The sequence below is a fragment of the Sebastes umbrosus genome, chromosome 2 (assembly GCF_015220745.1).
Source record: "Sebastes umbrosus isolate fSebUmb1 chromosome 2, fSebUmb1.pri, whole genome shotgun sequence".
NCBI classification, from domain to species: domain Eukaryota; kingdom Metazoa; phylum Chordata; class Actinopteri; order Perciformes; family Sebastidae; genus Sebastes; species Sebastes umbrosus.
The window spans coordinates 30,196,949-30,209,915 of record NC_051270.1 but is presented as its reverse complement, the minus strand read 5'-3'; the positions used below and the strand labels follow the sequence as shown (position 1 = coordinate 30,209,915).

Here is a 12,967-nt window from a genome sequence, read left to right as displayed (position 1 = left end):
TGTCACCTTTACAGTAACTTCTTCTTTCATTCAGATTAAACTCAACATCACTTTAATAATGAGGCCTTGAATGCAGTAAATGCTTATAATAGTTGCAGTAATCTGCCATTAACCCTGTTACTGTCTGATCAAGCCAGGACAACAGTCTGGTGTTTCATTCATAACAATGGTGATGGATTTAAACTAGGGCCGTCAATCAATTAAAATATTTAGTCACGATTAATCGTATGATAGTCTATAGTTAATTGTGATTAATTGCAAATTAATCGTACATTTGTTATGTGTTCAAAATGTAAAGGGAGATTTGTCAAGTATTTAATACTCCTATCAACATGGGAGTGGGTACATACGCTGCTTTATGCAAATGTACGTATATATTTATTATTGGAAATCAATTAACAACACAAAATAATGACAAATATTGTCCAGAAACCCTCACAGGTACTGCATTTAGCATAAACAATATGCTCAAATCATAACATGGCAAACTGCAGCCCAACAGGCAACAACAGCTGTCAGTGTGTCAGTGTGCTGACTTGACTAAGACTTGCCCCAAACTGCATGTGATTATCATAAAGTGGGCATGTCTGTAAAGGGGAGACTCGTGGGTACCCATAGAACCCATTTTCATTCACATATCTGGAGGTCAGAGGTCAAGGGACACAGTTTTTCCTCGGCAAAATTTAGTGTGTTTGGAGCGTTATTTAACCTCCTTCATAACAAGCTAGTATGACATGGTTGGTACCATGAATTCCTTAGATTTTCTAGTTTTAAAACCGAGTCCACTACAACGTACAAAAGGTCAATTGCGCTAAAGAAATTATTGATGTTAAAATTAATTTGTGTTGATGCATTTTTTACTTTGTGTAGCTTTCTAAACATTATTGTTCCTGCTCTCTCTACAACATCATACAACAGGGGTGCCCAATACGTCGATCGCGATCTACCGGTCGATCGCAAAGGTAGTGTGGGTAGATCGCATGGCATTATAAAAAAAAAAAAAAAAAAAAAAAAAAAAAATTAAAATAGACGTCAGCCAACAAATTGCAACACGGTTTCACCTGAACTCATCTGGAGTGGAGGATGAGATTTTGACACTACAAGCTGACATTCAGCTTAAGTCCAGGGCTCATGGACAGTTCTGGAACTTACTCACAGAGGAAAAGTACCTCAACATGAGGAAATGTGCTACCTCCTTGACTGCATTATTCGGCTCCACTTATTTATGCGAGTCAGCCTTTTCCCACATGAAGATTATTAAGTCCAAATACCGTTCCACCTTGACTGGTGATCATTTGGAAGTGTGCTTGAGGCTGGCTATCAGCAGCTACTGTCCGGACTATGCATCCCTGGCTGATTCCATTCAGTGCAAGTCATCAGAGTAAGGTAATGACAAAAAATGTACAGAGTTATATTGTACAATATGGGTTCATGCAGTTATGCAAGGTACACCAACATATATTGTACATATAAAGAATACTCAATATATTTATAAATAAATATATGTTTTGCATTTTTATAGTAGGTAGATCATTTTGACTTGGTCATTTTATAAGTAGCTCGCATGCTGAAAAAGTGTGTGCACCCCTGTCATACAAGATGGACAACATGCTTTAGACTGTGTCAAAATGCCTCCATGGGTCAATTTCATTGTATGCAAAAATCTGAATGAAACAAGGAATGGAAACCGTTCAAACACATCAAACTGTTGTGTCCATTTATTCAACTAGTTCCAGTATACTCTACTGGTGGAGAGGTGGCCTAGATTGATTACCAGCCGCGACATTGTGTGGCTGGTATCGCTTTAGCCTGGTGAGTCAGTGTGTGTGTCATCATGGCAAAATGTGGTACTGGAGACACTTACTGTAGCGGAAACTACCACAGAAGAGGTTTTGAGTACTTTGCCAGGTGTTTATATGTCTGTCTGTGGACAGATTTTGTCAACGCCATAGCATCACAACCATGCAAGATGCAGTCAAGAAACTTCACAGATGTGTAGTTGAGAACAAAATTAAAAGAGTTCGAAGATGGGTGTGGTCAGAGCAAGGGTGCTGGGGGTAGGAAGTTGGGAAGGGGCTGCTTTACGCCCCTTCAATTAGGGTTGCAACTATCATATTTTCATTACTGATTATTCTCCCGATTATTTTCTCAATTAATCGTTTATTTAGTCCAAAAAACAAAACAAGCAGCACATCCTTGTATTTGAGAAGCTGGAACTGGCACATATTTGTAATTTGTTGCTTGAAAAATGACTCAAACGATTAATCATGTCGCCAAACAATTTTCTTCCAATCGACTTATCAACTTGCATCGTTGCAGCTCTAGTTTCACTGTCTACATATAAACATTTGATTCTTCATCATCGTCTGATTTTAACAGCTCAAGATGCACCGCAGCACATACCGTAGGCTTCATATCACAATGATGCAAACCATGAATATTTCCATACAGTTAGACGTACAGAAATGAGAAATCTCAGTGTCTTACCTTATGCCTGCACTTGAGCACCACTCCATACGCCCCTGGACAAAGAAACAGAGAGAAAGACGACATCTTAATTAATGTTTCGGCCTCAAACAAACCAGTGCAGTAGGTGAGAACCACCAGAGAAACAACAGTTAATAGGTGAGGCGGAGGCATACGTACTCTCCCACACACTCCACACACACGTACGCCTTTGACAACTAACACACTCACACACACAGTGTTCCTGTCTGTCTTTGCTAAGCACGCCATGTTCTCCGTTGGTCATCCATATTTCAGATGTCAGGTCTACGACTGTAAGTCTGTTTGTTGGTCATGTCAACCAGACCTGCATTGGTTAAAGTGAATTATTTTCCTTACAAACTGCTTTTGTTGCCATTCAAATGAGACGTGCAACATAATAAGGCTCAGTTTAAATGTTTAATTCAACTGGGGAACGAGGCAAGAACAAACAAAACATCCCACATGAATAAAACTAACAGCGATAACATCAGTCAAATTATCCAGGAGACGGCATTGTTTCTATGTTGAGAAACATCATTAAAAGAAAACATTCAAATGTGAATTTACAATGATAAAATGATCCCCTTAACTTGTGCCATCAGAATTATTCAATAGTGGCTTTACGACAAGTAAAAAACCAAGGAAAAGTGTTGTTGCTGTGGCTTTAAATCTCTCATCATTTAGTTCTCATGTGTCTAACTTTCTGATGAATGGATCCTGACAAGCACTGATGTAGATCACGGTTAGTGAGAATTATCAACAGAACAATAAACACTCCGTTACTCTGTCTTCTCACATTAGAGTGAAGCCGAGGACGCATGTCAGTTCAACTCACTGGAATGAGCCGCAAATGACGCTGCTGTCGGAAAGAAATCACTACGGCTCGGTTTGATGTGTGGAATACTCAAGAGTCATTTGAAGCTAGGCTTAAAATGTTATCCTCATTTATTTCATTTTCTGACCGGCCATCAATGTTGTCACTGGAGCAAAGCACACAAACATATTGATGCATACAGTCAAGACGTACAGTATAACCGACCTCGACATTTTAGATATTTTCTGAAAGCGAAAAAGTTTCACTGTGAGAGGAATAAAATTCTAGTTAGGAAATATTCAATCCCTTATTATATTTTAAACTTGTCCATGGCTTAAAGGTACAGTGTGTAGGATTTAGTGGCACCTAGTGTTGTGATCAATTACGTACTTTGTCATTGCCTATCAAAACAACCCATAGACTGCCACCGCTATGGGTTATTGTTTAGTTTAGGTAGAAATATTTGGTTATGGTTAGAGAAAGATTCTTGTCAGGATTAAAAGAAAACAGCGTTGGCTGTTTGACTGAAATGTGAAATGAACAGTGGTCAGCTTGTGCTAAAGTCACATGATTTTTTGAGCTCCTCCCTATGAGGTCTTGCCGTGAACGTCTAGGTAGGTTTACCTGCCCCGACAGAAAAGAGTCATAATTAACACAACCACTGGATGTCATTGTCAGGCAAACATACTGTAAAAATAGCTTGTTTTTATCTTTTTACCGTAAATTCTCAAACAAAAGCCGGTAAGGCTCTCAAATAATAGCTAGGGGTGAAGCCAGCATGGACAAATAAGTCTGGGAAAAAAACATTTAGGGGGTGTGAAATTATCTGTACTGATATCTCACATGGTAAATTCACCATATTGTACATTTCCACAGCACTAATTCCATCAGGACTCCAGAGTCACGACAAACTCACCACTCTGAGGTGCTTCTACTCTGTAGAAAAAACAACCAGGATGGGGATGGATCGCGCCCTTTGAGGGTTGTGTCTAGAAGGTATCCCCCAAATTACGATAACATGAAAAAACTCTTGCAAGACTCGCTGCCCGATGACCTATCCTAACCTTAACCATCTCGTGAGAGTTTCCCAAAGTGTGGGTTACCTTCTAGACCCAACCCTGCTGGAAGGCTTTTAATGTGAAACAACAATCTAGGAAGTGTTGAATTTCACTGATGTTAGCATTTAGAGGGATCTATTGGCAGAAATGGAATATACTATTAATAACTATGTTTTCTTTTGTGTATAACCACCTGATAATAATAATACTTGTATTTTCATTACTTTAGAATGAGCCGTTTATAGCTACATACGTATCTACAGTAGCCCAGAACGGACAAACCAAACACTGGCTCTATATAGGGTCATTCATTATTTCACGTCAGCCACCGAAGTTCTGCTACACACTTTGCACGCGGGAGAAGTTTCAGTTGGTTGCAATCTGCAACCTCACCACTAGATGCAGCCAAATCCTACACACTGCCCCTGTAAACATGCTACTGTTTTTATGAGAATAAAAAACAGTATTTCTGTTAGAGAAGCGAAACTCAGATCAGCAGAGGGGTGAGTATGACATGACTCTGATGAAACTAGTGCTGTGGAAACGTACACTATCAAGACAGCAAGGTAAACATAGAGGATGTTTTGAGTTTAGCAGCAAATTTATCAGGAAACAGGGAGGCTTCTTACTAAAATCTGCTAAAATATAAAACAGGGAAATATAGGAATAAAGACCTGTATAAACCTGGTTCTCTCGGCAGTCAAGGTAAATAAAGGCTCTGGAAACTATTTGAGAATATACGGTAAACAAATGACTAATGCTTTCGTTTTCCTTGTGAGGACAGTCTCGAAGGATTACATGCTACTCTATGAATAACCTGCAACCGCTCAGGCTCACAAACCCCTTTAAAATCTCTCTGTATTGGGTAAAAATGGAGATACAAGATCTGACAACTGTGATGTGCAGGCTAAAACTCCCATGAAAACACACAGTGGATGACCTCCTGTGATCACCAGGATCAGAGTTCCTCACGTTTTACAAACACACAGTAAAACCTGCTGTGTAAAAAACACTCACCTTCTCCCACAATGCCAAGGACTTCAAACTTATTCATCACATCACCGAGGGCGGGGGCTCCTCCAGCAGGTGAAATGATCTGCTCGGGGGTTTTAGCGAGGAGACTCCTGCTTTGACCGGCGGCTGACGGAGTGAACTGTAGAGTCCAGGAGAAACGTCGTCTGACTGCACCCCATCTTCACAACCTCTTCCTCTTCTCTCTTCCTCCCTCTACAACTCTGTTCCAGCCTTCAAAATGTCAGTTTTCTTTTATTTATGGATCTGACTCGAGCGGTTTCAGTTGTCTCCGAGCTCCCTTTATTCCATGTCTCGAGGTTGTCCGTCTCACGCTTATATCCAAACCTCCACACGGTCGTACCTGCAGGAAGAAATAGAGAAGCAAGGTGTTAAAACTGTCGGAGGGTCACTCCAAGGTCCAACTTCCCATCATGCCTTGCACAGGCGGTAGCATGCTGGTGGTATTCCTGGCACAGATGGTGGCTAACTAGGGCATGTGCATGTACAGAAAGGCAGCATTTCCTCGAGGACACATCTAAATCATGGATGACTTAAGCATGTCTTCCACACACTCATCCTTTCCCATCAGCCACACATTCAATCTGCAGGATGCTGCAATGATGACAGTTTGGAGTGGAAGTGGATGTATAATGCAGCACTATTAAGACATGCCTCCTTTGCTTTTCTAACTTTGTAGTTTGCTGTCTGTCAGTTGGTCCACCACTTTGGTGCAGACTGAAATATCTCAACAACAATTAGATGGATTGCCATAAAATTTGGTTCAGATATCCAAGGTTCCAAGATGATGAATCCTAAAGACTTTGGTGATCTAGTTTTCACATATCCAGTAAAATATCTCAACATCTACAAGACAGAATGGCACAACTTTTGGTGCAAACATTCATGGTTCCCACATGATGATCCTCTGACTTTTCCTCTTGCACCACCAGCAGCTTGACGTTTGTGTTTTTTAGAGACATGTCTCAACAACTACTGGATGGATATTTGCCATTACATTTGGTAGAGACATTCATGTTTCCCTCACAATGAATTTCAATAACTTAGGTGATCCAATACTTTAGTTTATGACCAAAATGAATGACACTCCCATCAGCCTCAGCTGTTTTGTGTTTTGTGCTTATTGACAAATGTTAGCATGCAAAAACACTGAACTAAAATGGTTAACATGGTAACATTACACCTGCTTATCATCAGCATGTTAGTATTATCATTGACAACAGGGCTACATTCGAAATCACATACTTTTTCTTTTTACTTTTAGTACAGCTGCCCTTACAAGGTATGTGCTGTTGCATGCAGTATGCATACAATCGGGAAATACTACTTCGTCATAATATTGCACCCTGAACGTTGACCCTTGTGCTCATATATCCACTGCACAGAGGATTGTGGGTCAGAATAGACAGAAAAGCATGCTGGCTTGCATACTGCAAAATACGACCGGATGTAGTAGGACATCCTGGTATTTCTGGCATACTGCATTTGACATACTATGTGTTGGGACATACAAAATATTTTTCTGGCATACTACTAAGATGTTTGTATGCTCAAAGTATAGCCTCACAGAGCTGCTAGAATGGCAACAACTATTGGATGGATTGCTATGAAATTTGGTGCACAAATTCATGTTCCCCTCGGGATGATATGTAATAACTTTGGTGATCCTCTGACTAATCTAGAGATATCATCAGGTCAAAATTGTTTGGTTGGTGCCCATATAGAGTGCTACAGGAATGAGCCCAGAAAGTAGTTAGCATTGTAGCACTTGCGGTTTCCTCGTCTGGAAGTCAATGGGTTTTTTTAATGGGTTTTTAGTTGGATGCCTGAAATAAGGTCTGTGGTTAACACAAGCTGAAGAGATTTTAACATTTTGTTCCACGACATAAATAAATCAATAAATACCCCACTTGTGTATTTTGAAGCCTTTATGAGGTGGTTGCTAACAAGTGGCTAAATGAGACTACTAAACGTTATCACGCCGACTCATCAGCCTTTCCAGCCTCGTTGTTTATACACGCGCTCATGTGACCGTGGTGTAGTTGGTTTATAGCCTAACGTTAGCTTTTTACTTCTGGCGATTGCATTCACACCTCAAAAGTCATAAAAGTGGTGTTCATTTGTGGAGATTATCTTGCTGATTAAAACCTGCAAGTATCATAAACTTGTGTTTGCCACAGAGCTTATTTCTGCAATAATCCAAATCCCATTGGCTTTTTGTTGAGCGAACCAGGGCGATTCTAACTTCCTGGTTGGCCTACAAAAATACGTCATCCCTGGTTCACTCTATACTTGCAAAACTATAAGGACATTCCCATCAGCCTCAGCTGCATTTTGTGTACAGCCCACTGTATAATTACCTGCCACATTCAACATGTTGAACCGAATGCGTTGAAATGTGTGATGATTTAACATTCTCACAACTTAGATTCTTCCTGTGCCCTAATACTTAGCCCATACTTTGCTTTCCACACCATTTTCCAAGAGCATGTTCTACATTTATACACACTCAATGATAAAGTGTTTTGAAAAAAAACATAAAAATGATATCCAAAGGCTTAAATCTCCTCCTGTCACACATCCAAAAACTGACCACGATTATTAAATGCCTCTTTTGTAATGCTGTTGGACTGGAACCATCAAATCTTCTCACAGTATCAGTCCAAATTCGTTTGTTTTAACACTTGATTTATTCAGCAGTGCAAAAAAAACAAAAAAACACTTTAATGTTGATTTGGCTCATGTGCCCAGTGTGGGCGTTTTCTATGCAGTGTACACTCCACACAGCCAAGTCTTTCCAGGGGAAGTGATAAGGTGGATGTTGAGGCCATACCATGGCTAGTCATTTAAGGATATGGTGCTGACACTGAGGACTGATCACATCCATATACTGTATCGTGTCTGAATAAGACAAATATACCCTAAAAAAGCCTGCAACTGGAGCAGCCTATACAGGATGCATTATTATCCTGTACTCGAGGAAAAAATGTTCCTCGGTTTATTGATAAAGCTGCTGCTCCTTCTTGCAGCCATCAGGCAGACAGCTGCTAAATGGAATATTAAGGTGGAAAACGTCAGGAAAATCCAGCAAATATTGACAGAATGGACTGAAGCATTAATCATGCAACCAAACGCCTGTTGGGTGTCTTGCATGTATACATGCACGGGGAAAAAAATAAAATAAAACAGGGGAATGAGTGAGTTTGGGATTTTAATAGGCTGGTGCGTGCGTCCGCGTGCACGAGGGTATGTGTGTGCGCGTGTGTATGAGGTGAGAGAGAGAGAGAGTGGATAGTAATGCTGCTGCTCTCTCTGCATCCAAACTGCGTCTCTCTCATCGCTGCGTTGCGGAGCGCACCAACCAACACCACCACCACATCCACCACCATCATTCCGTCGCTGTCCACGCGTTTCTCAGCCTACACAGTAACCAGTGCATACATTATAACGTAGTTCACGCACCGTGTTCACGACAGTGTTGCACAACAGCACCCGCAAATAGCATTTACCCATAAACCCCATAATTAGACAGCATTTCATGCGCGCAAAAACATATAACACACAATCCACCGCAGCCCACGTCCATAATGAAACATCTGTTTTTACCTGCAGATGTGATGTGTGAGGTGAATCTGTGAAGCACTCAGCATCATGCCCGTGAAAATGATGATGTGGGAAGACGAAGAAACATCATGTGGAGCGACAGAGACAGAGAGGGGGTGAAAAAGCCCCAGGCCTGATGCCTGCCTGCCTGCCTGCCTGTCTGCGCGTCGTGACACGATCCTAAATGTCCTCTACTCACTCAATCTGTGGATGGAGACCAGACCGAATCCGCAGGCTTACCGCCGGATGACAGGCTCTCCATGTACCGTCAACAGTCCTTCAGAGGCTCCTCCGTGTTCACATCCTCAGCATCAGCTGGTTTATAGCAGCAAAGTCGTCATTCCTCTGAGCGACGCTGCGCGCAGCCAATAGGAGCACGGACGTGTGCGCGTTCCAGCAGTCGTTTCAACATCCACACAGCTGCGATAAAATAAAACTTTAGGATGGAAAATGCGACCCAGCTCATCATTTGTTCAATTTTTAAATATGCCTGATATTAATCTCCCTCTAATAATACACATATAGCTCTTGATAGTGCTGTTGCATCCCCCGTTTTGGTCAATCCATGCTGATTACAAATCTCCCTGCAGCAGCAGCAGCTCGTCTCCCACCTACACCTCCCCTTCATGACTGCACTAATTGGCCAAATCAGTGAGAATCCACTGGATTCACAGACTGTTTCATATTTTGTACATGAAATGTTTAAAAAAAAACAGCTTCTTCTTCTTCTTCTTCCCAAAGACCTTCTGTGTTTGACCTCCACACAATCCTCTTGGCTCATTGTTCTCACTGCAACAACTTTAGTTGTAAAAACTGAGTGTCATATAGCCTATAATGGTTATGTTTTTAAGCAGATGTAGGAGCAGCTTTATTCTATGACAAGTACATTTGTTTGTTTGTTTGTTTGTTTATTAAGATCCCCATTAGCTTTTGCATAGCAGCAGCTATTCTTCCTGGGGTCCACATAGTTTACATGGTGACAACACAAAAATACACATTCACACTACTCATCATACACTGACATAACACATCGTAATACACACAAAGAAAACAGAAAGGCTCCGACTGAATCTATCATGATCTAACAGATAAATATCGTCATTTAACATGGAATGCCCATAATACCCTTACACACTCAAGAATACTTATCAATTACGAAAGTTTATTCTTAAGTAATGCTCTTTTAGTGTTTTTTTAAAACCATATATAATATTTTGTTGAGTAATATAATTTAATGCATTCAGAAGAACTTATATTTAGTTTTCCCTGCCCAACAGCAAGAGGTGGAGGACCATTTAATGTGGTCTTGTATCATTATAACAACACATGAAATGAAAGTACATAATTATGAGAAATCTTCTTTTCACGAATAAAAGCCTTCTCATTATAATGACCCTTTTCATAATGTTATTTAATGATTCTATTAGTGATGCATTAAGCAGCTTTTAAATGCTGCAGCTGGTTGAGATGGAGCTAAAATAAACACTTTATATAGCTACAGGATAAAGCTTTATTAATGCATCATAATCTAATTATAAGTTATTGTGTATAGCCGTCAGAGAAGAGGTTATTTAGGAATTATAGCATACAATATTCAAGTTAAGGTGCAAGTACATATGTCTGCAGTACAGTGCTAAAGTGTTCACAGTGGCCTATATGATGGGACAGTGACTCATCACTAATGTGTTGTGTTATTGTCAGATATGAAGTGACATTTTAGTGCAGAGCTGTAAATAAAACATGGAACATTTGGTCCGAGTCCTCGCCAAAGAAAAACTTTCGCACTTACATTTGTGCCACATTTGTTATTTGAGAGAAAAGTATTTGAATATTTAAAGATCGAGATTCGAAAGAAAGTCTTTCCCATTTTGTCAGTGACACTTTCACTAATGTTTGGAAGAGGTTAAGTCTTAGAGCATGACATGTTTTTCCTGTCACAACATTTCCCAACTATTCCATGCATGTGTCAAGTAATAAAGTACATACAGTATACCCAAGTACTATACTTAAGACAACTTTACTGGAGTATTTCTACTATCCTACTTTATACTACATTTTAGAGAAGATAGAAATAGAAATACTGCATTCTTTCAACTATATCACACAGTAAACCGGTTAGAATAAGACACATATTATCAGTTCAACATAAAGTAAGATCAACTTTACTGATCCTAGAGAAATTAGCTATATGATATTTATTATTATCATTATTATTATTATTATTATTTATTATTATTATTATTATTAATAATAATAATAATAATTGATAGGGACAATGCTCACTGATTAACTGAGAAAAAAATGCAAATGAGCCAGAGTTAGCCTTAAAGCCAAGTTTTTATCTGATGTTGAAAGTTGTAAAAAAAACAACAAAAAAATAACAAAACCTGCCTAAAAATAGATGAAAAATCCGATGAGATTATAAATATGCTCCAGTGTCTGCAGCATCATCTAAAACGATGAAATGCAAAAACAAAATTGGAGAGGCTAGAACCAGCAAATATGTGGCACTTGTGAATATCTTTGGGTACAAAATAAGCTATTTGGAGACATCTCAACAAAGTAAACTTTATTTGAGTTATTTTACCATAAATGTATACTGTCAATAATAATTCTTTACATTTTTTAAATTTTGGGGCTGTTGGTTGTACGAGACAATGAATTTGAACCTGTCACCTTGGGCTCTGTGATCTGCCCTTTTCACAAATGTCTGACATTTTATAGACATGAATAATTATTCACTGTAAAAGTAATCAACTGGTTATTGATTTGGTAATGAAACTAATCATTAGTTACAGCCCTGGTGCTGTATTATACTGTGACATTATGTCTTTTATGTAACTTCAGGGGAAATATATAATTAGACTTTTGTTTTGTTTGTGTGAGCATCAAATATAAGTAAAATGCCAAATCTAAATATCTGCATTACATTATTGTTTTCACATTTGGAATCATTATAATAAAACATTCCTTCATTATCAGTAATTCATATCAATGTGACCCTCCAGTGTGTCTGCAGTGTCTCATCTCATCCTCATCATCTCATCAAGGTTGATCTCATTGTTGTAAAATAAAACACACCTAGACTCACATTATCAATCACTTTATGATGATTTAAATCAATTGCAAATGTAATGTAGTAAGCTATCAAATAGAGCTGATTGGTTGATTAATCAACCAGCAACTATTTTGACAATCATTTAAGTTATTTTACCAAGCACAAATGCTGCTCAAATGTCAAAATGTTTGTCAATGTTTTTTTTTCTGCTTTCCTCTGTTTTATCTCATTGTAAATTTGATAATCGATCAATCTTTTTAAAGCAAGAATGTCAAATATTACCTATTAGTTCCAGGTTCTCAGTTATTATTCATTAATCAAAATTATTTTCTCAATTAATCGATTAATATTTTGGCCTATAAAATGTCTTCACAATTTCCTAAAGCCAAAAGTGACATTTACAAAACCTAAAGATCACATAAAACAATGAAATGCAAAAACAAATTGGAGAGGCTAGAACCAGCAAATATGTGGCACTTTGGTGATTAATTATGAATTGATTAGCAACTGGTTATTGATTTGGTAATGAAATTAATCATTAGTTACAACCCTGGTGCTGTATTATACTGTGACATTATGTCTTTCCTGTAACTTCAGGGGGAATTTATAATTAGACTTTTGTTTTGTTTGTGTGAGCATCAAATATAAGTAAAATGCCAAATCTAAGTATCTGCATTACATTATTGTTTTCACATTTGGCATCATTATAACAAAACATTCCTTCATTCTCAGTAACTCACATCAATGTGACCCATCCAGTGTCTGCAGTGTCTCATCCTCATCACCTCCTCATCACCTCCTCCTGCATTAGAAACAGGAAAAAACACATTCAATGTTCATGTTTTCGTTCCCACACCACTTGCAATTTATTATCACAACCCAACATGAAACAATATCCGTCTCAATAAAACGACT

General features: G+C 38.8%; 1 protein-coding gene across 5 annotated transcripts in view; it reads right to left on the bottom strand.

Moving 5' to 3' along the window:
• Window positions 1–12,888, bottom strand: part of cdkl5 (cyclin-dependent kinase-like 5) — a 51,719-nt gene extending 38,831 nt beyond the window's left edge. For 4 of the 5 annotated variants that reach the window (XM_037747537.1, XM_037747553.1, XM_037747570.1 and 1 more), the window contains exons 1-4: window positions 12,793–12,888; window positions 8,998–9,414; window positions 5,377–5,734; window positions 2,488–2,522 (exon numbers count right to left, since the gene is read on the bottom strand). In XM_037747537.1, coding sequence (XP_037603465.1) covers window positions 2,488–2,522; window positions 5,377–5,413 — 72 coding nt within the window. In that variant the 5' untranslated portion in view covers window positions 5,414–5,734; window positions 8,998–9,414; window positions 12,793–12,888. The remainder of the gene's footprint in view (window positions 1–2,487; window positions 2,523–5,376; window positions 5,735–8,997; window positions 9,415–12,792) is intronic. The other variant, XM_037747544.1, reaches the window with a different exon arrangement.
• Window positions 12,889–12,967: the final 79 nt, after the last annotated feature.